Source organism: Pelecanus crispus, chromosome 1 (assembly GCF_030463565.1).
Source record: "Pelecanus crispus isolate bPelCri1 chromosome 1, bPelCri1.pri, whole genome shotgun sequence".
Classification (NCBI taxonomy): domain Eukaryota; kingdom Metazoa; phylum Chordata; class Aves; order Pelecaniformes; family Pelecanidae; genus Pelecanus; species Pelecanus crispus.
The window spans coordinates 69885432-69910452 of NC_134643.1; the positions used below are offsets into that span (position 1 = coordinate 69885432).

General features: G+C 37.9%; 2 protein-coding genes across 4 annotated transcripts in view; one reads left to right on the forward strand and one right to left on the reverse strand.

Moving 5' to 3' along the window:
* The window catches only part of RAD52 (RAD52 DNA repair protein), a 99319-nt gene that overhangs the window by 72704 nt on the left and 1594 nt on the right, over positions 1–25021 (reverse strand). The gene's annotated exons all lie outside the window — the stretch shown is intronic.
* The window catches only part of ERC1 (ELKS/RAB6-interacting/CAST family member 1), a 296882-nt gene that overhangs the window by 43451 nt on the left and 228410 nt on the right, over positions 1–25021 (forward strand). For all 3 annotated transcript variants that reach the window (XM_075706947.1, XM_075706956.1, XM_075706964.1), the window contains exon 2: positions 12055–12471. In XM_075706947.1, coding sequence (XP_075563062.1) covers positions 12055–12471 — 417 coding nt within the window. The remainder of the gene's footprint in view (positions 1–12054; positions 12472–25021) is intronic.

The window sequence follows — 25021 nt, forward strand, 5'->3', positions numbered from 1 at the left end:
AATTTTTTTTTTCCTTCCTAACAGGCTCTTATAAAACATGTAGCTCTGAGATTAATATCTGTGTTCAGACACTTGTGCCATGCTTAAGCTCTTGCTAGAGTTGGTGGATTGACGCCTCAAACTCACAACAGGGAATTCTATTCTCCTTTCGGCCTTGACAGGTGTTTGTATAGATGTATCAACAGATTAAGATGCATCTCTGAATAATTTTTAAATGCAGAGCACTTGGTTACAAGATTATTTGCATAAATGCACTTGAGCCAGAACCAAAAGACTGTATTGTACAGCATTTCTATCCATTTTATCTCTATTTTTGCAGATCTTGAACAGTTAGGTATTCTAAATCTGGTATATAAAGAAGCAAGGGAGTTTAGTCATTGCTCTGCAAGAAGCCTAGCAGCATGACATACTGCTTGAATGACCATGTAGTAATGATTCATGTGTAAGTAGTTCCTGAAAAGATTTATTAAGAGACAGTATTCGTTCAGTGAGAGATTTACCCTAAATTATTTTACCAACACAGGGTATACCAGCTGTCTATTTTGATCCGTGGGCAATACAAGACTATTCTGTGTTAGATGTTTTTATATTTATTACGATGAACTCAGATCTCCTTTATGTTCTTCTGTCTATTCCCTTGATTCCTAGAGCGATGTGCAAGGTTAGACAGGACAGTTTTGAAGTTTTTCACTGACAAAAGTCGTTCTAGCTGTCAGTCCTATTGCAGATACCCCTTGTAGCTTGTCTGATTCACATTCTGATCAGATGCATTTCTGATGTATACTAAGAACCCAACTTACTTCACCTGATGGCTTGAGTGTTGGGCAGCTGAGCACTGCTGTCAGAGGGAGTTGCCTCTTGTTTTGAAAATTCTTGTACCTAGCAAAAAGATGTCCGCAGGGAAGAACCACTCTTATGAATGGAAAAACTTTTCTGTTTAGGTATTTTCATCACATTCTAGGATCCAGTAAAGATTTTTATAATGAAAATCCTTGACTTTGAACTTCCAAAGCAGCGTGTGAGCCTAGCATCCTTCTATCACTGTCATGGTATATCTAGCAGAAGTTTGAACATCGTTTATTCAGGTAGGTTGTACTAGGCCTTCTCATTTCCAGAGCTATCCAAGTTCCTCTTCATGCTTTCCTGTCACTTATCTCTTGAACTCCCTCCAGGCGGTATTGTGTTGCCTCTTAAAGGTCACAGAAATCTGCTTTAGAACTTAGTGTAATGTGCTGTGTTCTGCTTTGCTGTCAAAGGTGCTGCTGTGATTTCAGCATGAGGGTAAGTGCCATAACATTTTGATCAGAGATTTTTTTATACGTTCTTTCACAGGGATGATGATTACTGCAGCCATATTCTAAATTTATCCTGAAATTCCAGTAATGCATTTGATCTGCCTGTCTTCCCAAAACTATACTCGGCATAAGAGATTTGACATATCCAGAAAAAAGCATTTTCAAGTCTGTTCCTTTGTGAGTGTAGCCAATATTTCACGGCAGAGAGCTGAGAAGATAACATGTATCATGTCAAAAAGCCATAGGTTTGAAAAGGTTTAGTTGAGTCTCACTGATGGTTGCTGCTACTGTAAATTTTGTTAAAAATGGATTTCTGTTTTCTTCCTCCTTGCATTTCAAAGAAAATGAGAAAAGTTATGAAGATGGAAGGGATGCATATCTTCCATTTGGCAAGAACTTGACTTGCTTGTGAGAACTTCAAGCCCTACTCTTGCAAGAGAGACTTAAAATGATTGCTGCCATTGTGGCTGACTGCTGTGCATTGATAACTCTAAAAAAGCCTATGCTGCTTACTTCAAGAAGGGACAATGAATGAGGGGGGTTTATTTCTGTATATAGCAGTGCACAAATTATAGTCTTCTACAGTGGCTGATGATGTACCTGGGTACTGCTCTTGTTTCAGCTATCATTTTAGGCCTTTTGGATTTTGGGTCAACTGAGAATGAAAGTCTGCAGTTGTTCCTTATTGTGGCTTAAAACAAGAAAAACACATGCAAATGCTTTTCCAGGAAACTTGTTTTATTTTCCCTGAAGAATTGATGATATGGCAGACATGGGAAGATGCGATGCTTACAATTATTTATGGGATAGAAAGGAGTTAGGAAGGCATATTGGAGAGACTATGAACAAGTAAAGCAAGAATGAAAGTATTACCGTGACATAGCCAAATTAGTCCCATTTTCTTGTGAAACAGTGGGATGAGGTGTTGGGTATACAGGGCCTCTGCACTCTGTAGTCATCTCCCTAAGATGACTTTTGCCTTGCAAGGTTGCCATCTAATCAGCACAAGGAAAATTATAAGCAGGCTGGCAAAGCCTCATTCTACGCATGGTCTGTGCAGCTGAGAGGCAGCAGCTAGTTTTTGCTCTTGGTTATCTCCCTATCTTGGTTGAACATTGTGCAAAGACTCCACTGGCAAGAACTTCCCATGTGTCACAGTACAGCCTTGTGTTGTTTATGAGATCCCGAATGTCACATGTTCTATGATTTGACAGGATCAAGTCCTTCGTGTAGTTTTCTCACATTTATGGCCATATCTGGTCATCTGATGCTTTTCTTGCTCAAGAAAATGTCTTCAAAAAGCCAACAAACAAAATGCCAGCAAACCAGTGTTTTCAGATTGCTGGTAAACCACTGTCCAGATTTTATAGATCAGTCTGATGGGGCTAGCAAATAATTCATTTCTTCAGCTGAGCAGCCAAATATTGGGCTCTTGATATCTTATCTGGACAGTAACTCAATTTCTGGAGGTGCGAGTTTGGAAAGAACACTTACTGCTGTGGTCATCCATCCATAGTATCTGAGCATTGGGTAGCTCATGAGATTTTCCACTGTTGCTTGCAGGTGAAGGATGCCACTATGCTGCATTCCAGATTGACAGGAAGAACAAAGTATTGTATTGCTGTGGGCAAGCAGAAGTTGAAAAGCTTACTGTTCTATATTAAAACTAATTCTTTGAAATATTATCAATTTATGTATCACAGCCTACCTTGTAATTGTTTCTTCAGTCCTCAGCAGTCACAAGCTTGAAGCATTCAAAAAACTTTAAAGATCAGACCTACTCCGTATTTTATACCCTTACATGAGAGATATAGGATTTATGCCTACAGATGCAGGTATTCAAAATATTTTGGTCAAAATGTTTTTGTGGGACCCATGCAGGTGTGCATTGAGGTTTATGCTGTAATCTCTCCAAACTGACTAGTATAGAAGGTGGCTTACATTTGGGAGGGGCGGGGGTGGCAAGGGGAGGATGATGTGGGTTGTCAACAGCTTTCTTGTACATCCATTTTTCATGTAGTACTCTTTCATTATCAATCATCAGCTGTTTTTCCTTTTTAGAGCATAATGTTGATGTAGGCTTATATCTTGGAAAATACTGAACAAAGGATCAAAGGTTGTGTAGCAGAGCACCTTTTATCTTGGATTGATTCCTTGCATCAACTAATGGAAAGATATATTTGCTGACCTCCCTAATAGAGGTGACTAATAAGAATATATTTTTGCAGAAAAGCTAATCTATTAACAAAATGAGTCATGTTTCATATAGATGCTATTAATTTGAAAATATTAGACATTTATACATATGTAAATGTTAAAATTCTCCTTCCCTCAAGTACTGTAATAATTTCTAATTACTTTAATGGGATGAGAGGTTCACAAAAGCCGAATTTGGCACTTAAGCACCTATTCCATGGATGCAGTATTTCGAAGTAATCTGTACCATGGATGAAATTGGGTGTGTTGTATACACATGCAAAATTGCATAAGATCAAATTCTACAAGTTCTATCATGGCTGGCCTGAATATAGATCAGTCTGATGTTTGTGTGTTGACATTTTTTACAGAAACCTCTTACATGAAGATCCATTTTATCAACACAGTTTGTGACAAAAGAAATTTGTGCTTGCCAGACAGGGGAGACAGAAACCGTAAAGAATTATCTTACTGCAATGTGTGAAGTGGCATATATGCAAGGACTCTTGTTTCTTTAGCAGCATAAAAGCAAATAATCAAAGCTCATATTTGTATATAAATAAAACATTATATTTAAGTAGTGTAATGCTAACCCAATTTGGACAGCCTAATGGGAAATAGAGGTTAAAATCAGTATGGAAATTGTTGGTTCCAATGAGAAATTCTAAACATTTGCCCTAATCCCAAAATGCCGGTTCTCAAGAAAGATGAGGGGCACTTAAAAGACTCCAGTTTCTGCACTCCAGGATCATAGCATGCTGACACTCAAAGCGTGTGAAATGTAGATGTTAGGAAGATTTGCATGAGAAAAAGCTTTTGAAGCACTCTAAACTGCTAATGTAGATGTACCTTTGGAAATTTAGACACATGGTAGCTGGGACTAGCTGGTATGACTTCAGAAATAATTTTCCTTTGTCTTCTATTGCCTACTAGACCATTTGTGATATCTGCCACAGAGCTCAAATTGGTTCATCCCTTAGGAAGCCAGAAAAGTGTCAGAATTATATTCATAGTTCAAAACCTGATAGATAAACTGATGTTTTTCACAAGTTTGCTAGGTTTGCCTGTGCTTAATCAGAATTTTAATTCTTATCACACAGGTAAATGCACAAATTTCTTCAGAATAAATTATGTTTTTACTGTGCATCAGGTATTCTATAGAAACTGCCCATATGCATGCTTTATTCCTTGAAAATATAAATAGCTTACTTTTTTTCCTTTGTAAGATAAGCTGCTTCATATTTATCATAGGTAGAATCTTTCATGTAGACAGTTACCACTGAATAACTGGTGTACTGCATTTATTCTGTTTTACCTTGCAGCCTTTTTTATGGATGTACCTGTATGTACATTTAGTATGAGGTGATTGCATTGCAGTTTTGGGTCTTCATTGGCTACAGGTTTATTAGGTTGTTTCTGATCTGCTTACTTTTGGAGTTTAAATTAATTCCTGCTGGGTCGCTTCTGGGTTTTTTTTCTACAGACAGGGGCGAAGGAATTAGGCTGCTGCACACTGCCCCCTTAGTCCAAATGAGTCATTTTGCATGAGTCTAGTTCAGCTGACAAATGTGTTACTGACAACTTAAGCTCTTTATCTATAGTGCTTTTTTACTATCTTGCCCTTCTGCTGTCTCAGAGATAATGCAATGTATGATTGTCTTTAAAATACAAGTCTCTTTCTTTGACTCTCACAAATTAAATCCTATTAAAGTCATAGCTGTATTTTGTATCTACGTTAAACATTGTAAAAATCACCCATTCATTTCCATTTAAATCAGGGTTTTGAAGCCCCTGATCCACCTTACAAGATATGTAGCATTTCTAGAATCAGCAAGTTCTGTTTCATCACAGCCCTGCTGGACACCTGACATTAGCCCTTTTTTCAGTTTCTTTGCGTGGGCTGCAGCTGAATGTCAGCAGGGACTCCCTCAGACAGCCAGGCCTTTGCTTCTGTGGTGCATTCAGCAGAATCTATTTCCCAGAAACGCAGCCAAAACATTAACTCTTTGAGAATTGGAGAGAATGATTTCCCATAGTGACCAAATCCTGTTCGGGCATCTGGCATGTGATCTCTTTTGAGCTGAACGTTGGTCATCCTCTTACAAATGTTTGAAATGCATTCGTGGTAAATTACACGAGAGGAATTGTCACAATGCAAAAGTTTGTGATTGTGCATGCGGATTTGCTGGCAAGAAAAACACCTTTAAGTTCTGTCATTTTCTGATGATGTGCATTTGAGGGTAGACCTTACTGAATTGTCCTTCTGAAATAAAATATATCGTAATTATTGTATCTTTTCTTTCCAGAGTAGTAGCACTATAGTCATGATGATCTAAAGACAAAAGTAAGACAGTGTTTGTAGGTGCTACAAGTACATCTATTTCAGACCTGGAAGGGCTTTTGTAGCTGAAAGCTTGTCTCTTTTTCCCAGCTGTAAAAGTAGTTGGCTGAATAACATTAGCTGTAAACTGGCATCTTCAGAAACCTAGTTTTTGGTCAATTAACAAATTACATCTGTCTTCCCCTTCTTCCCCCCCGGGTTGGATCCTCAAAGAGAATACAGAAATATGTGATGTGTTATAAAAACTGCAAACCTGTCCTATGTCTTTCCAAGCGCTTACTGTTTTCTACATGAAGAACAGCTTGATTGCTGAGCAGATTTGCAGAAAACTGCCAAATACATGTACATCATAAAGCTGTCATTCAGTACAGGATGTACTGGTGTTATGGGTTAACAGTAGAAGTAAGCAGGAAATTTTCAGTAGCTAAGTTTGTCAATAATATTTTTATAAGAAACTTCTATTGAATCTGCTGATTTCAGCAAAACTTTTGTTAGGAAAAAATTATTTCCCTGTGGAGTGGAATTTCTGATTAAAAATTAAAGAGAGCGAGATGAGATCAACCCCTGATCAGGAAATAGACTTGGTCAGGGATGCTCACTAGAGTGTGGGAGATGCTAAGGGGTCTCATCTTCCCTTTATGACACTGGGATGTGAGAGATGCAGGTTTAAGTTCCGAAGTCGGTCAATATTCAGATATTTTACAAAGCAGAATCTTTCTCAGTCCCTTCTGTAAGAATGTCTTGTTAGAGATCCACCCAAGAACAGACTATTTTCTCCTGACTAGAGCCCCATTTGGGATGTATGATGATGATAAGAACTTGAACCTTTATCTCCCAGGCTGAAGCTTTTCTAATACAGCACTAAGTACTCTAGTAGGACCTCTCTTTCTCCCCATCCTTTCCCTCACCCCATAGTCTCTTGCTCATGAATATGTGTGTTCTCCCAGTGTAAAAGGAGAATTTTTTTTAAGTCGTTGAGTTTTGCAGAATGTAACAATGTTGCCCACCTCATTGTGACACATTTCTGTGACACAGTGTCATATAATTGCATGTTATGTTTTCCCTTGTTGCTGGGAAAGAGTAGGTTCTTCTCTTCCTTTTTGCTGATTGTTGACAGGCATCTCTTGAACATACTGAATCTTTTCTTGGTATTCCAAAAATTAATTTCCCTGGTTAACCTACTTAGAATTTAAATCCAGGAGATTAAAGAGAATTTAACTACAGAAATGTTCTGTGCCTAGGTGCCTCGCCTCTGTTGCAGAACCCACAGTTCTAATTTAGGCATTTAGACTTCTGGAGTAAAGTATGGGATGAGTTAGTTACGGTAGTTCCAAAGACAGTATCTGCTGTGGGAATAGCCTAAATCAGGCAACCAAAAACAAACGGACAAATGCGTATTGGAATCTTAAACACCATAGCTTGGTAGGTTAAGTTGTGTCTTGCAAAGATGAGTGTGGAAAACCTTTCTTTAAAAAGCATGTCACAATTTAATCCTTTCTTTCAAGATCATGCTAGTAGCAATGGCTGCCTCCTTTTGATCTAATATGTAGGGTTAGAATACAAGTCTTGGCTGTAGAATATCAATTAAATTCCTTTTTTTGTCTGAGTATGTTAAAATGCACATCCCCACTTCCTTTGGAATGGTAAGATGATAAACATTTAAGATAATTGGAAGTATTACTATTCAGGTCTTTCTGTTCTTATGTGTTCTACCAATTAGAATAAGGAGCTGTGCTCTCTCTGGTATTTTCTGTCAGGCCTACTGAATTTTTAAATATTTCATGCAAAATGGAAAAGCTTCAACAGGGAGAGATAAAAAGAGCTGCCTGCAGCAAGGTTCCCAAACTCACCGATACAGCAATAGGTATGTTGCATTATCCTGAGACTGCAACAACAGGACTGCTTTGTGAACCAAATATAAGGAACTTTTGTATAATTGGTTCTGTTCGTACTGTAGGTTGGAAACTCATCTAACCAATCTGCCAAGGTGTGGGAAGTGTGAATTTGAATCCTGTTAGGTGGAGGTAAAGACTGAATCATGTTCTGCTACTTACAGATGTAAATTTTGTGCTGCTGCATGAAAGGCAAACTCTGTCCCTGCGTAGAATACAGTTAACAAACTTTAAGTTGCCCCATGGAAATAATACAGGCAGAGGAACACCTGGTAAGAGTTTGTGTTTGCATCTTGCCATTTTAGGATTTACATTTGAGGTGGGTCTGAAGGGGCTTAGCTCTCTGTCAAGAGAAAAGTACATTGGGTATAACCAGCAAGAGACTTACTAGAGAACTGTGCTCCCAAAAACATCTTTGTGATTTGCAGGTGTAGTTATAATTTGTAGTGAGGCTTAAAGACCAATTTGCATTACTTGAAAAAACAGGGAATCCTCAAGGTCTGAAATAAGAGCAATAAGCTTCAAGCAAAGTACAGTTTCAACATAATTGCTTTGACTTTAATTATGTTACCTTTAATAAGCTATTTAAGAAAAGCATGATTGGTACGTATTCAGCAGAGTATGACGTTAACCAAGCTCATTGGTATTAAAAGTATTTTTACTTGTTTATTTCTAGATAAGACAATTTCAACAGTATTTTTCAAGTTTGATTGAAGTCTCTAGTCAGGTCATAGAAATAGGATTAAGCATCAGTGGCTAGTATCGCACAAACTTGGAAAATATTTTGCCTTTCTGGGATAGTCACTGATTTAAAAGTGAAGTCTAGGAAATGGATGAGAAGCTGGTAAGATTTGCCTGCTCCTTCAGTGGGAAAAGGATATTTTCTTTGAAATGATGTAGAAGAGCTATGTTAACTGAAAAAAGCAGTTTATGATGCCAACTAATAAAGGGTATTGTTCCATTATTCTGAAAATCATAAAAAATTTTTGGAAAGCAGAGAAAAGAGCCCATTTTGCAATACATCTTGCATGTTGGAAAGGAGTGGGTGTCAAAAGCATAGCATATTTTTCTATGGTGTATTTTCCAGTTACCTTGCACATAATGAAGTTTGCTCTCAGCTGAGCACTTCAGAGAACAGTGATAGGAATTCATAAGCTCGGTGCTAACCCTTCCTCTTGCCCCACGTCATCGTTTTTCCTGGGAAACTGAATTCAAGGCAGTTACTGACCATTTATGTCAGGTGTTCCAAACTCTCATGTCCTTACTTAACAGACTGATGGATACTGATAAGTACTGTTTGTCACTGGTATTAGGTTTTATTTCATATCGTGTTTCTGAATCATATAATAGATTTCACTTCTTTGCCCCAAAAGTTGCATGGGGTCTTTTCCAACTTTGGGGAAGATTATTTCTGTGGGTCTGAGACACAGTTTTTGCCTATGTAACCTGAAATGAGATTTCACAGCAGATCAAATGGTAAAAATGCAGGAGTTTGGTTGTGGTGATTTAGTCCATTAATGTTTATAAATAACCCAAGTTTGATTCGGAGACAACACTGAGTAGAGGAAGTAATTTCACTTAGTAGATGATGTGGTTGTTCAGAAGAAGCTCTTTTCTCGCCTGGGAGAAAGGAAATGCTGAAGTGGCAGTATGTGGAGGGGCAGGTGGAAGCATGTGGGAATTTGTTTGTTAGCTGGAGGAACAACACACAGCTGGGCTGTGGATAAGTCAGGCTTCTCAGATACAAATGGGATTAACTCATGTGTGGAATGTAAAGTTGTATCTAGTGAGGTTATTGTTTAAGTCTTAACGAAATTTAAGGATATTTGCTCACTACTGCTGTTGTAGTCCTACTGACTTTATTAGTGTTGTATAGGTATGATGAGGCAAAGCTTTTCAGGAGTGCAGTAGGTTTTCTCTTACAGCTTGGTCAACATACATTAATCGAACAGAGTTCTGATTGCCTACCTGCACGCTGGTTTGTTTGTGGTAATGCCTCAGTTTTAAGGCTTGGAGGTTGTCTGACATTCTCACTTTGACTGTGGTTTGGAGAAATGACAGTGAATGAACATTGAAATCTTTAAAAAAAAAAAAAAAGTGATTTCTGAAAACATTTTCAAAATACATATTGATTCCCTTGAGATGTTTCTTTTATTCTCTTATACAGCTAAATGCTGACTTGAAAATAAAACTGAGTATCACCAATATATAAACACAATGTACCTTTTAGAACAGAGTAATTCATTATCCTCTCACCTAATATACCTGTGCTATGTTATCACACAGTCTATAACCTAAAGTGTACTTTTAGGCTAACAGAATAAGTAACTGCCAAGTATTGTTACTGAAATAGATGAAAAGACAATTACAGCATCTTAAATCAATCGTGAGGCTACGCATTTAATCTGATTTCAGTTTATGCTGATACCATAAAGGATGGTTCCATTTTCTTCTCTGCCAGCTCCTTGACTGCACATTCCCACCCCTACTTTGCACCAGGATCAGCGTTGGTGTAGTCGCACCGACAACTGGATCAGAGATCTGCCTGGAAAGATGTTTTGTTTGGTTTTGATGGGGCTGATTTTCAGACAGGTGAAGTTTTGATCCAGCTGTCCGTGCCAGCCACCTAAGGAAGGACAGAGCTGGACTGTTCCTTTTAGTGGCAGTGTGGACTTAGGTGAGCTGATTGTGAAACAGCACCTTTAGTTTTGAAAGTTTCTTCTTAGGACAGAACACAAAAGGAGGGGAAGTACTCAGTCTAAAGTACTGACCTTTGTAAAGAAAATGGGTTTGGACTGCCTTTATGCGCCATTCTATACAACTAAACTAATGGTTAACATTTCTAAAACAGGTTAAAGGTAGATAACTGTGCTGCAAATACTATCTTCTGTCTATTATCTTTTCATAGAATCACAGGATGATTGAGGTTGTAAGAGACCTCTGGAGGTCAGCTGGTCCAACCCCCCCTGCTCAAGCAGGGCCACCTAGAGCTGGTTGCTCAGGACCATTTCCAGACAGCTTTTGAGTATCTCCAAGGCATTTTACATGAGAATTGTAATAAATACTTTCTTGAAGTAATACTTAAACCCAAATCTTTTTACATCTCCTCTTTTCACAAATATTTGAGTGAAATGACGTACTTGGATTTATGTCAAACTTATTAATTTGGCACTATCTTTACATTGTAGACCTTAACAGTGTGTCTCCTGCATCAAGCTTGATAATACATTATAACTAATACTAACTAACTAGTACTTTAGTCCTAGTGAATACCAGAAGTAGCTGTATTGCAGACACTGATTTTTGTAATATAAAGGTAGACCCCAGGGATCAGTCCATCAGACTTGTTTACCTTCAGACTAAATTGTAAGCATGTCTGCCACTCTTAAGGGAGTGGAGATGTATCACTTGCTGTGTATCTCGTCCCTGGTAGTCAGATCTTTGTTCAGTGTATTAGTACTTCTCTGTCATTGTCTAAATACTTCTGTCTTGCAGAAGAGAAAACAAATGTTTATCTAAATATGAAGCGAGGACTTCCTTATAGGCAAATTGTGCGTCTCCTACATTATCCCACTATATTAACCAGCTGTATTCACAGTCATTGAAACAGGATTTATTGTCTTGCACAACCACAAATTACTGCTGATCATTTGATTGTCTTCACATTCCTCTTTGTAAGGTGTCAATTTCTGTTCTGTACTAAAATCCTCATGCATAAAATTGTATGATGTGACCCTTCTCCCCAGTCAGCATATATCCAGTTTTCTGTAGTTGTAGTTCTTCCTGAGATGCTGAATTTTCTTCTGTAAGTCAGCTGGGAAGTCTTTGCTACGTGTAGTGTTAGTACTGAAGACCTTGGGAGCCTTCATGGCTGATTACATTTTATTAGATGGTATGTAGATTCTAATAGTCAGTGTCCCTCTGCTTTGTCAAGATAGTAATTCTAGTCTAGGACTTCTTATGCAGAATTCTTCTATAGGGTAGGCAAATATTTGGAAAAAAAATATTTTAAGCTCTCGGTTTACTGACAAATGCCTACTGACATTTTCCCATTTGAAATAGTGACTTGCTCAAGTTGGTGGAAGTGAGAGTCACCCAAGTAAGAGGTTTGGAGTGTTAAGCAACCTCTACCAGGCACAGAAGGAGGGACTTGAAATTTCTGTAATATAACCCAGTTCCAGCTCAATTCTGCTTTCAGAAAGCTATGTTGGTCTGTCAGTGTCGCAGTTTCTTCTTGGTTAGTAGTTCAGGAGGACTGACATGGCTCATACTCCTCTCTTTATTTCTCCAGTGGAGGGAATCCTCTGATTCTATTTATTTACTCTTTCAGCATATGCAGATGACTATCCAGGCTCTCCAAGATGAACTTCGGATTCAGCGGGACCTGAACCAGCTGTTCCAGCAGGACAGCAACACTAGAACCAGTGAGCCCTTTGTGGCAGAGCTGACAGAGGAAAACTTCCAACGGCTTCATGCAGAGCACGAACGCCAGGCCAAGGAACTCTTCCTGCTACGTAAAACCTTAGAAGAGATGGAACTGCGTATTGAGACGCAGAAACAGACCTTAAATGCACGTGATGAGTCCATCAAAAAGCTGCTGGAGATGCTGCAGAGTAAAGGTCTGTCAGCAAAAGCCACTGAGGAAGATCATGAGCGAACAAGACGGTTGGCTGAGGCAGAGATGCATGTGCACCACTTGGAGAGCCTTCTCGAACAGAAGGAAAAAGAAAACAACATGCTGAGAGAGGTAAGTGACCAAGCTGTGGGTTCATCTTCCATTCTTAAGCTCCTCTCTGTCTCCTCTCCATTTCACAGCTGTAAGGAAAGAATCTTCCATCCTCTCTATAAGCTGTATTTTACATTGCAGACTTGACAGAATTTGTCCCTGTTTTAAAACTTTTTTATGGCTTCCTTGTGTGTGCCTTCTGGGGTTTTGTGCTTTAGGCCCCACTTTCCCCATAGTCTCCATATGAAGCTCTGGAGGTGAATTGTCACGCAGACTGGAAAATTCATTCTTCTGTTCTATTTTAGTTTGAGAGAAAGTAGCTACCTGTATTTAGGAGAGAGCTGAGAGAAATCTTTGCAGGAGTAATGGATGATTGCTCTACGGTTTCCATGGAAACAGTCGTCTTGCTGTGAAGGGTATTTGATAAAACTATTAGCTGCCCTGGATGCACAGCCAAAAAAAAGATTACTTAAAGGGACACTGCTGCACACATAGTAACCCCTTCCCCCATCCCTCTGAAAACAGAAAAGAAAAAACACTGTTATATCTGTATTGCACCTTAGAGGAGTACAATGGCAAGCATTCTTCACTATTAATCATCCTAAACTAATTCTAATAAAATATAGGCTACATATAATGTAAGTATCTTAGAAAAATAAAGGAAAATGAGTTGTTGTGTAGCCAGTGTCATTAAATTTCTCAATATTGTTAAATGCATTGTCCTCTTGTCAGCCAGCCTCCTGAAGTATTCTAATATTAACTTCTAAAAGGCTAGTAATTCAGCATGTGTTGTGTACATAAACAGGTATATATGTATATGCATGTATTCAATACTGATAAGATTTTCTGTAAAGATTATTTTACATACACCTGTAGATTGAATGCATGAATTGATTGCTATACACGTATGTGTAACGTGTGTGTGTGTGAATCTAATGACCTGTTTTGGGCATTGCACGTCTGCTTTGAGGTTCAGCATTTTTTTTTAAAGTCTGATGCATACACAAGATTTAAGCCCCCCTCTCTACGATGCCAGGGAAGCAAGGTCTGGCACAGAGGTTTTTGAGATGAGTGTTTGCAGCAAATAAACGCTTCTTAACACCTCTTATTCATATGTTTTCCATGGCCTAACCCATTGTACTTGTGCTCTTGCAAGCATTTATATAAGAAAGCTAGAGCCCATTGCATTTCTGAGCCAGATTTAGGCCAGATTTATTCTTTAGAGCAGTAATCTCTTGAGTGTCTGGAGTGAAGATAATATGATTCCAGAGTTTCTACACTACAGTTTTTCCTTTATTTAGCAACCAATGATAATTCTGTTCCAATTTTTGTATCTATTTCAGGAAGAGCCCCAAATGGCTTCCATTTGTTTCTGCTTTAAGTCCAGCAAATGAAAAGCTGGCAGGAGCTGTGTAATTTTTAGGAATGCGGTTACTTTTGTTTCTGCTACTGATGAGTAGATGTTGAGAGCTAAGAGTTCTTGTTTCATTCACACATATCCGGAAATCATCAATCATTTAAATACCTAGCCTTTATGGTAAAAGATTTCCTGGAGAAGGTAGAGATGACTTACTGACTTTGAAAATGCAAATGCTGTTTATCTAACATTTTAAAACTCATTATTACTCCTTGCTGTTCACCCAGCTCTAATGCATTGAGAAGGCTAAGCTGTGTATACTGTAATTTGTGGCTCAAGCCATTGACATGGTGTGCGATGCAGCCTTGAAGCTGAGCACCCTAGTAGCCTTGGAAACATGGTGCCATGTGCAGAGATGCCAAATTGTCTCCTTATGGGACTGGGTCACATCAGAAAGGGTTTTGTTAGTACCCGTGTGTTGTCCTTGAGCTCTGAGCTAGACTGAGCTAACTGAACTCAGGCTTGTCTGCATGAAACTCAGGTCTCATGCTTGGGGCTCCAGGAGGCTGGAGAAAATCAGGGGTCGTTGCTGAACTGTAGCTGACTGCATCTGACTTCCTGAGCACCAAGTTGCTCTGCTGTGTAGGATCTGGTTCAGAGTTGCTACCACTGTTCCACACTTGGAAGTTGTCTCTCTGCAGAACCTCTTAGGTGTGTCTGCATCACCCTCCTCAGCTAATCTTCTATTATGTGTTTATCTATTTCCATAGTTTTAGGTTATTTTAGCCCTTTGCTACCCCAGATACTAACTATGGAATTTTTGAGCTGCCTTGAAGAAATCAATCTACTTTCCTGATGGTTCTATATCTAGCATTCCCAGTATCTGGAAAGGCATGCTAAACTCTTCTTTAAATACTGCTGTTAAAGGAAGCATTAGTATCTCAAAGGGATTTGCATGTGCTTTGGAGGTCAGCGTTTATATTTCATGTTCTAACACATTAGAAAAGCTGAGAAAAACTTTAATAGCAGCTTTGACCTAAAGCAAGTTGTGAGATGTCAGAATCCACTAGTACTGTTTCTGACTTTATGACTGTGTTAGACTTCTGTTAAAAAATCTTTCCTGGGAATAATAATAAAGACCTACATCTTCAAGCAAAAAGGTATCCCTCCATTTTTCAACTTCGAAGCCTACATGTGATTCGAAGCATGATGTTGAGACTCAAGTCATCAGATGGTTTCTTAGACAGACAGTGCAGGTGCAGTGACCAGCGGTCTGACCTTGAAAATTAAATGTGAATTCATTGATTTCTTCAGCTATCGCTATTACTGTGATTGTACTAAAGATTGCACTAATTCCGTAAGGAAAGGAAACTCTTAGAGAGCCCAGACTTGTCGTTCTGATAAGATCATAACTGTACCAGTTCAGGCCAACGATCCCAGCATTCTGTTTCACATAATGGCCATATGCAGACAACCAGGAAAGGGTAAGAACAAGGCAAACATGACACTTCTCTGTAGTGCTGTCCCATCTTCTCAACTGTTTAAAGCTGAGGGTTTTCTTGAACTTTTTGTGACTTGTCAGTTTAGGATCTGCCATCTGAGTACATGGTCAGTGTCTTCTTGAGCCCATATAAATTTTTGCAGCTGTAGCATTATTTGGTAAGTGGTTCTACAGGCCTATTCTCTGTTGCAGTTAGAACCTGCCTCATTTCTTTTGAGATTGAACCTGTCTCCCAGTAGCTTCATTGACAGCCTCTTGCTCTTGCACTGGAAGACGCAGTGAACAGGTGATCACTACCAAGACTCTGTGCCACTGACAATTTTAGATTTGTCATATCCCTTCCAAGTTCCCTCTTTTTCCAGGCTGAAAAGTCCAATACTACTTAATTGTTCCTGAGATAGAAGATACTGCATGTCTTTGATCATCTCCCAGAGCACTGTCTCAGTCTCCCATATCCAGGTTATGAAATGAATTTTCCTGCAGATAGTGAGAGGTATCTTCATAAGCAATTTGACTCTCTTGGGCTTTTCCCAAATGTCCTGAATTCTGGGGAACTCAAGCAATCTTTCCATACAAGTCCATAGGAAAGATCCTGTATCCAGCATAGGATGTATTTGGTAACTTGTTGATACAGAGGGCAGTCTCTCATTAACACAAAATAATGAAAAATTAAATGTCTCATTGAACATCTGAACACAGACATGGATCTGGATGCCCTGACTTCAGCAGATGACAGTGTGGCTGCACCACATTCCTCTGCCCTAGAAAACAAGCTTAAGCTTCATAGCTTATAAAAAGAGGGCTGCTATTTTGAATACCCCTTCTTAAGTCTTAGTGAAAATTATTCGTATTATTGTTGGTATTCTAGACTTCACTTTCAGAAACAAAATTATTATCATACCAGCAAGAAATACTTGATGAAATCCAGCAGCTGGACTGCAGCTTCCAGAATAGCTCCCAAGTTGCATTAACTGCCACCTCATTGTTCCAGACTCACCTGTTGCAGAATTATCAGTGATGGCAGTGACAGCACATAGCTCTAAAGATAACGAAGCTTGCTGTGCTCTTTTTGACAACCTCCCTGCTCCCCCACCCAAAATGCTAGATGCACTGAGTAGAAATACTTTTTTCTCAGCTACACAGAGTAGTAGATACAGCAAATACCAGTGCAACTTGGCAGAATATGATGTGATTATATCCACATCTGGTGTTCTAGGTACTTGGAGTACTTTGGACAAACTATGATTCCTAAAGACAGTCCAACATCAATACACCAACTTGGTTAAACCTTTCTCTTTTGAATTGTTCATTACTCTCTGTATTCAGGAATATGTATTGGAAGAAAGAACTGAAATCATACACTTCTAGCGTCACAGCCAATAAAGAGGTAACTTCTTGAGAGTTTTTTGAGAAAAAAGTTTAGGACAAATTTCTCATCTGCCTAGAGGAAAGGATAAAACCAAAACTATCTGTATTGGTTCTACCCAGGGGGAACAAAAAGAAGCTGCTGATTGTGTATTATTGTCAGATCTTTGTCAAACAACTTTGGCAGCGTTGTCCCATTTTCTTACCCCTTCACAAGGGATATCAGCACAGACTTTACAACAGTAGGTAATCTGATGTCCTGTTTGTCTCTGGGTTGCTACTGGACATACATACTCTGCAAGCCAAATACATCTTTTTTTCACAGCAGTGCTATGGCATATACTAATTGGAATCTCCAGGATATACTGACATATCACTGCATTTCTTCTGCTCAGCTAGGGATATCCTTTGATGTCTCAAATTGTGAGAACTAAAGAGAGTGTATGAGGGGAAGTTCCCAAATGTATTCTCTTCTTTTCATTGGCCACTGTGCTTATTGGTATCTACTCGATACCCTGAACTGTGAATTCCAGGTCTGGGACAGATGGCTGACTACAGCCTTTTATTTGGAAGCAGAAAGAAGGCTCTTTATCTATGAGGCTTCTTCAGGAGTCAGTTCTAGGTTCGAGGTTTGCATGCTACAGTGGTGTGGAACAAGGAAAGAACCAACAGGACCTTTGTGTCACAAAAACTGTGTTTAGTAGTAAATCATGGTTTCGGTTTTTCTTTTAAATAATTGGGCCCATTCAAACAAGATGGATTTTTAATACAACCGAGTGCAAGACTGAATTAAGGAGTTAGGGATATAGTGCTTAACAAATAAAGGGTGGTTTTGTATGTAAAGCGGTGACTGAAATGGGTCATTCGTAAGGGCACTCATTTACAATGAACTTAAGGAAAGAGTCTGTGGCAGAACAAGCTATTATTTCTTTTCATCTTCAGTGTTTGTTGAAATGGCAACCCCACAAAGTCCTGTTTGTGAACTGTATTACAGTTATCTAGTATGGCCTTATTACAAGAACTGAACCCTGTTTGTAGCTGTTTCAAATCAAACAGTGCCCACTTTATTCTAGGAAGTAACACTAAATTTCTGTGAGCGCTCTTTGTTACGTCTCCACTTAGGGTAGATGTCTGTCAGAGCAGCGAGCAGGCACACTAGGCTATAACATATGTATACTTGACTTAGCTTTAGGTTATCGAACTTGATACTGTGATGGCTAAACAGCAGGAGCAAGGAGCTCAGTGAGAAAGGATGGATGTGCCATCTAAACATACCATTGGAGCACTGCTGAACAGTGCCCAATGAAGAGAATGGCTGTTCGCCTTATCTGACCAGATTTTAATTAACTGTGACAAGTTTTGCAAAGAACTTCTTTTTCCATGCGTTTGTTAAAATTCTTACCCTTTTCTGCTCCAAGCTTGGAGAAGGATTTAGAAATTTTAATTGGAGCAATTAAGAGTTATCTCAAAGAACACTTTTGTCCTGTTCCAAGATTTTGCAACATAAATAAGACACATTTTTAGACAGAATTTTTGGTTTGCTGGAGTAGATAGATTCAGTAACTGGAAGTCCTACTACCATCATACTAGGGGACATCTTTCTGACGAGTTAAAAAAATCAAGTTTCTGTTTTTCTGTTGCTGCTTCATTCTTTTGACCTTTTAGAAGAGGACAGCAGGGAGAAGTGATTTAAATCAAGATAATTTAAATAGTTATGTCTTTATTAGAATCACTTGATTGGTCTAGAAGTAGTTTTAAAACATAAAGAGCTTTTGTAGATAAAAATTTAAGAAAATGGGCTATTGCTACTTGAGATCATGCATAATTTATTCTTTATACATTTTGCTTTTTTAATACCATTGTAGTTTGGAATGTCTTACATGGTCACTTAATAAAAGAATAACAGTTTAAAATGTTTAAACATATATAAAATTATTTTAATCTTTCCTCAGTTCAAAGGTTGGTAGCTTGATAGTTCTTAGAAAGTTGAAAAATAACATATTTGTTTCATGTCTTTCCAGACTACAAAGAAATTGTAAACACCTGCTGATTCTTGTATAGCAAATTTCTGATTTTTATGTAATAATTTAATAATGTGTAGGAATTAAGCGAATGGAAAAAACCAGAACTGCAGTCATCTGTCAGGGTGTTTTCTCTGTATTATCGTTATGATCTCATCAAAGTGAAATAATCTGTAAAATTTCAATGGGTTATTCATAATACTTTTTCTAGCATAGGGGGCTAAAATTATTGAGATTTAATTTTTTTTTAACTTCAAACAATTTTTTTCTATATGAATAAGCTACTTAGTCTTCAAAGAGATTTTTTTTTTTCCTTTTTATTCACACAAGGCAAAATTTCTAACTAGTTCATTTTAACACCTCCATCCCCTTTAGATGGGATTTTTAAAACTATGTGAAACAATTTAGAAATGCATAAATCTGGGTGGGGATTAGAGGTTTAAAATACGTAGACTTTAATGTCTTTTGGTGTCATTGTTATAATAGTAGATTTTCTTTGTCAATACGTATTACATTATTTGCTTTGTTTACAAATTACAGCTTAGGTATACTTTCCTTGGAGGTGTTAGTGTTACTCTCCACTTTTCTTCAGTAAAGATGAAATTTGTGGATTTTTGTTTCCGCAAGTGTGAAACTTTGCAGTAGCAGAAAAACAAATTGAAAACACCATTAACAAGTTGGAAGCTAATTTAAGTAGAAATTATATGCTTTTGCACCTTAAATGAGGGAAGAAAGGAAAAATGAAGAACTAATAGCATATATGTAAATAAAGTTGTACATGATTAAGATTTTAAGTTTTAATTGACCTTTAGATTTTGACTTGATACTTCTGTAGTCAGATTTCAACACAATGACTTGCTACTTAAAAGTAAAAGGGTGGTTTGAATTGCTCTCTCTCATCTTTATCTTTTACTCTAATGCTGAAGTTTTGAGGGATTTTGCTTTTATTTCTTGCTGATTGGAATACTGAGATAAGCTGGAAGCTGTGTTTTAATTTTCACTTTAGATGATGCTTTTGTTAACAAACTTAAGTGTCCTAATATCTGAGGTTTTGGTTGGATTCAGAAATCACCGTCTGAATGTATTCATAAAATTGCAAAACACAGAGATGAGTTTCTTTAGCCAGGGGTAACTGAGCTTCAAAGTAACTGGCAGCCTCCATTATCACTGTGTGTGCAATTTTCAGCACATCTTTCAAAGTTATGCTCTTTATTAATACAGTTTATTTTTCAGGGAGCTATGTTGATTGTGTTTGCAAATGCAGGAAATGACAAGTGAAAAAATACAGAAATAATTTCTGAAGGAACTACCATGATTATTGGTTCCAAACGTGTATAACTGTATCTTTTTAGTAGCAAAACTCTAATAATAATAATGAGATAAATAATACAGGACTCACTTTTTTCAGTTCAGTTTTATGTGTTGCTGAAATAGAAGTTAAAATTACTGGTATTGAGCACTTTCTGAAAAATACTCATAAAAATCCTGAAACTAAACAGTTGTAATACTATCCAGTCACCTTCTGGTCCCAGTTAGTAAAGATATTTATATAAAGTAAGTCATGCAGCTTGAAGGGCTCTCCCAGAGGTCATTTCATGGAACCTCCTGCTCAAATTGGCAATTCCAAGTGATGGGGGTTCCACAGCCTCTCTGGGCACCTGGTCCAGTGTTTCGTTGCTCTCCTGGTAAAATCTTTTCCATATTAACAGGTCAGAATTTTCTGTGCTGCAACTTTTGCCTGTTGCCTATCATCCTTCCACTGTGCAATTCTGAAAAGACTTTTGTCTCCGCCGTCTCTACAGCTTCCAGTTACATAGTTCTAGAGACCATCGAGGTTCCCCCCAAGCCTTCTTTTCTTTTCAGCTGAACAAACCCAGTTCTCTCATCGTCTCCTCTTACATCGTATGTTCCAGCCCCAAGCATATTCATGGCTGGCTGTTGGACTCTCTTCAGCTTTTCAGTCTCTTCCTGGTACTGGGGAGCCCAAAATTGGGCACAGCACTCCAACAGGGGTCCTGCAAGAGCTGCATAGAGGGAAATAACTGCTTCCTGTCTCCTGGTTGTATACTCTTGCCTCTTGCTAATCAGGCCAGGATGCAGTTGGGATTTTTTTTTTTTTTTTTTTTTTTACAACAAGGGCACGCTGCTTACTCCCAATTCATATCTTCCCCAAATTTCATATAATCTGCAGACTTGCTGAGAGTGCTGTCTATCCTGTCATTCAGATCATTAATACAGGCACTGAACACTATTGGCCACAGTATCAGCCTCTGAGGGTTCTCAATAGTAAGCAGCTACCTGTTGGACTTTGTACTGCTGATCACCAGGCTTTGAGCCAGCTAATTTTCCACCCACCTTGTGGACCACTTATCTGGTCTGTATCTCACCAATTTGGCTACACGGATGTTTGGAGGCCATGTTGAAGGCCTTAAGTCAAGACTCATCACCCACTGCTCACCACTTACCCACACAGCCAGTTACTTCAGTGTAGAAGAAAATCAGGTCAGTCAGGTATGATTTGTCCTTCTACACAATTATAGATCTATTAAATAATTTCTAAAATTAACAGTGATAGTTAATACTGAACTGATGAATGCTTGTGAAATTTTCCTTTGGTTGTAACATTTGCATTTCATTGTAATTAATTGCAACTAGGTTGCTAGAATCTTTCAAAGATTTAGACATCAAAGGCTGACAGAAAAGCCATCTGGGAAACTAAACTTTAGGTACAAAAAGTATAACATTCACTTAGTAAGGCCTGTACTACATGTTGGAGAATAAAACCAAATATTTTTTAGTTAACTAAAACTGTCCAGTCCACTGAATAATGCAAAGATCCTGCACAGAACATCGTATTTGATCATATAAAGTCATGGGTAGGCCGGTTAAGATTAAAAAAGTCTGAATTACAGCTGTGTTTGTAATTGCATGTCATATTTTTTTGTCAATTTTTTAAAAAAGAAATTCATGTATGAAAGAGCATATTTTTCTTACTTTCTATGTGATATGTACTGCCTGATTATGTAGGTTCTGCAGGAAATGGAAGGCATGTCTTTTTTTTGCTTTGCAAAGTGCTTATCTTGTGGTGCTACTGAGAGATAAGTTGCTGTATTTTTAAGCATACAACCTACTCCACTATAAAACCATCATTGCATAAAAGTGCACCTTCTCATTTCTTCCAAATTCCATGCAAATTCAGAGGCAGGAGTAACCGAGGGAAAAATAATGAATGATATAGCCCAGTTATGAAGGAATAAAAGGTTCTGAGTAAATTCCTCCCTTCATTATTATGCACATGTATATAATTTATAAGAAATAGCGCTGATACTGCTCAGTATTGAGGACTCTTTCAATTTTAAATTATATTCTCTAATTTTCAGTTATTTTGCCATTTCTTGGCCAAGAAAAACCCCACAGAATTTGTCATTCTTTATGGTGCATTAAAATCACTCTATCACAGCTATTCTTTACATATTCAATGTTCTCAGTACGTTTGATCAGCTGTTCTATAATAATTATGCTGACCAGAAAATTACAGTATTATTTCTCACAGGGGTAGTGTCCTACCTTGCAGACCTACTTGGCAGATGTAATATGACGCACACCTTCAGTTTGTATCTTTTTGTGAAGTAGTTTTTGGGTTTTGGTTTTTGTTTTTTTTTTTTTTTAAGGAAGATGACTGTTCTAAATTAAAAATTGGTAGCGACAACGTACCAACCCCAACTCTGGTTAAGGTGGCCATGCTGTTTAAAACTTCTGACTATTTCTAGCCTTCAGTTTCTAGTTATTGAATCTTAATGTTTTGTGGACAGAACAACCCCTTTTGAATTTTTGTTGCATGTGAAGGTACTTTAAAGTTGTGAGAATTTGCACCGTAGTTTTTGTTTTGATTTTTTTTTCCTAAAGACAGATTATGCTCCTGCAGTCATTCTTTGAACTGTCTTCAATATACCAATATTGTTTTTGAATTGTAGGTGCACAAAGTGGACATGGTATACCTGTAGTGGTAGCACTAGTGCCAAACAGGTACTAAGGTGTCTCTCCACCTAAAGCTTTTCTTGTTTATGTCAAAGAATTGTAGAAACTCTACTAGGTTGTAATAATGGGTCATTAAACATAAAACTTGGAATAGAAATTGGATAATAGAGCATTCTTCAATATTCTTGGCAATGTTGTGATGATATCTGGTGGCCAGAAGTTCCCACTGGCTAAACTGAAAAAGAAATATGGTGCATGTTTTTAATAGTAATAAAAATTTACAGTGAAAAGCATGCATGTTGCACATGACTTGGGAACAAGTAGCTTTTTTTCCCCTTTTTGTTATCTGTTTTTTTAAATAAAGGAATCATTGAACATAGAAAAACATTAAAAACAAAACTTTTATAACAAGGGATGGCTCATATAGTAATTTAAGTTGCATTCAAAGGTAAGAAGATGCTGAAGTTTACTAATCTGTTATGGAACAATATCAGTTACGTGTGAAAGTAGAACAAAGGAATAATGCTTTATTACTTTATCAGAATGGGTAACTTGCGAGGAATGAAGGATTAGTTTTGTATTTTTCTGATCCTGATACCTGTGTGTGGCCCTGTGCTTTTAATTATTGTGTAAAGTCCTGTTTTGAAGATGAAAATACTGATTTTCATTCATCTATGTGGTGTGTGTCCACAATAGAATCTGAATACATCAGAGATATGATACATTAGTATTTCTCCATTGTGCCAGTGAAAGGTAAGTATGTAACTTGTATTTCACAATTAAGACGGAAGTCTATGTACCGCCTGCCTTCAGCAGCCACACTTAAATCTGTGTTCTAGGGAGGTTTAGTCGGTCTGTAGCCCTGTTTTCAGGCTCTTTAGAATCGTAGGCGTGTTGCCAAAATTAAGTCCTTACTATGTAGTCAAGAGGTGGGAGGAGGTGTTTTTCAGCAGGTTATGTCATCCAAATTGCAGTGGAATTACTTAAGATGATAGAAGTAGGACATTTCCTCTGCCAAGTGCAGAGTGTCACTTCAGACAGTGGAGATACAGGCATTACTAAATAAAAAGCTTAGAAGAATTTTCTATTTGGGAAAGTGCTGTGCAATAGAAAAAGGAGACACTGTTGTGTCAGCATCCCTTTAGCAACATGCTGCTTCTACTGTGTATTCCACCTATTCCATTTCCATAGTAGTAGTTGCTTTTATGTTCTCAGGTTGGAGACCATGTCTCTGCACAAGTGGAAATTATCTAGTATGTAATTGCACTACTAAAATAAAAATAATACATTGTTCAGAACAGACTTTTGGCATATTATTTTTTGACCTTCTTTTGTTTTCTCAGTTTCTAGAAGTTTACAAGAATTTATTTTAATTTCTTTTCTATTATCAAGCTGTTTCATTTTATTCTACAGTAACAGTCCTTGGATGGTTGTACAACTGATGTGACAGGAACAGCTGGAGATAGAATTTTCTGGATTTAGCAAAAGCTCATGCAATCCAGAATAGGATACTTTTCACTCTTGGAAACTTTCTTCACCTTTTTAAGCTTCAAGAATCATCTTCAGAATTATTCCCTTTTTCCCATACATGAGATTTGAAGTTAGTAAAAGCAACTTTTTTTTTAATTCTGAAATTTGGGGGGTTAAACCCTCTTTTCTTCCCATCCCATATAACTTTTTTTTTAAGTGGACATGAATTTGAGCATGCTGCCAAGATGTGACTGGGGTGTCTTCAAGTGTGGACTGTTTTTACTAGTTTCCTCTCAAAGGAGTTAAATTACGTTCTTGGAGTTGTGTTGTTTATGTGTATATTCTCAGTGGGTGCTCTCATAGCCAAACAGAGATTACAGAATAATTTGGTATTACAGCAATACAGGATATGTGCTACAACAAGCATTCTCAAATACCACTTCACTTTTCATAAATTCACATGTGGCATGTTAAGGACCATGTGTGTGTCAATCTCTTGGTTCCTCTCAGCCTGGGAATCTCAGGAAAAGACTTGAGAATTCTGAGAAGGGACTGGAGTATGTGGGGCATGTATGAGCCTCTCCAGAGGGATAGTCAGAAGTCACATTTCTTTCTTATTCAGAACTTTGTGTACTTGTACAAACAGTGCTGTTCACTTCAGCCAGATAGATAGAAGCCTGCCATTCCAGAGCAGTAAAGTATCTGGATGCCTCTCGAGCAATATGCTGCTTGGTGAATGCATGAATGGAGTCCCCAGTGTCCACTCTGCAAACTTCAGATATGGAGATTTTTCAGGAGGAAGCCATTCCTATCATTTGAGTTGTACAAAAGCATCCTTTGAAAATTTCTGAAGGCTCTAGTCTAGCTGCAGTGTTATAC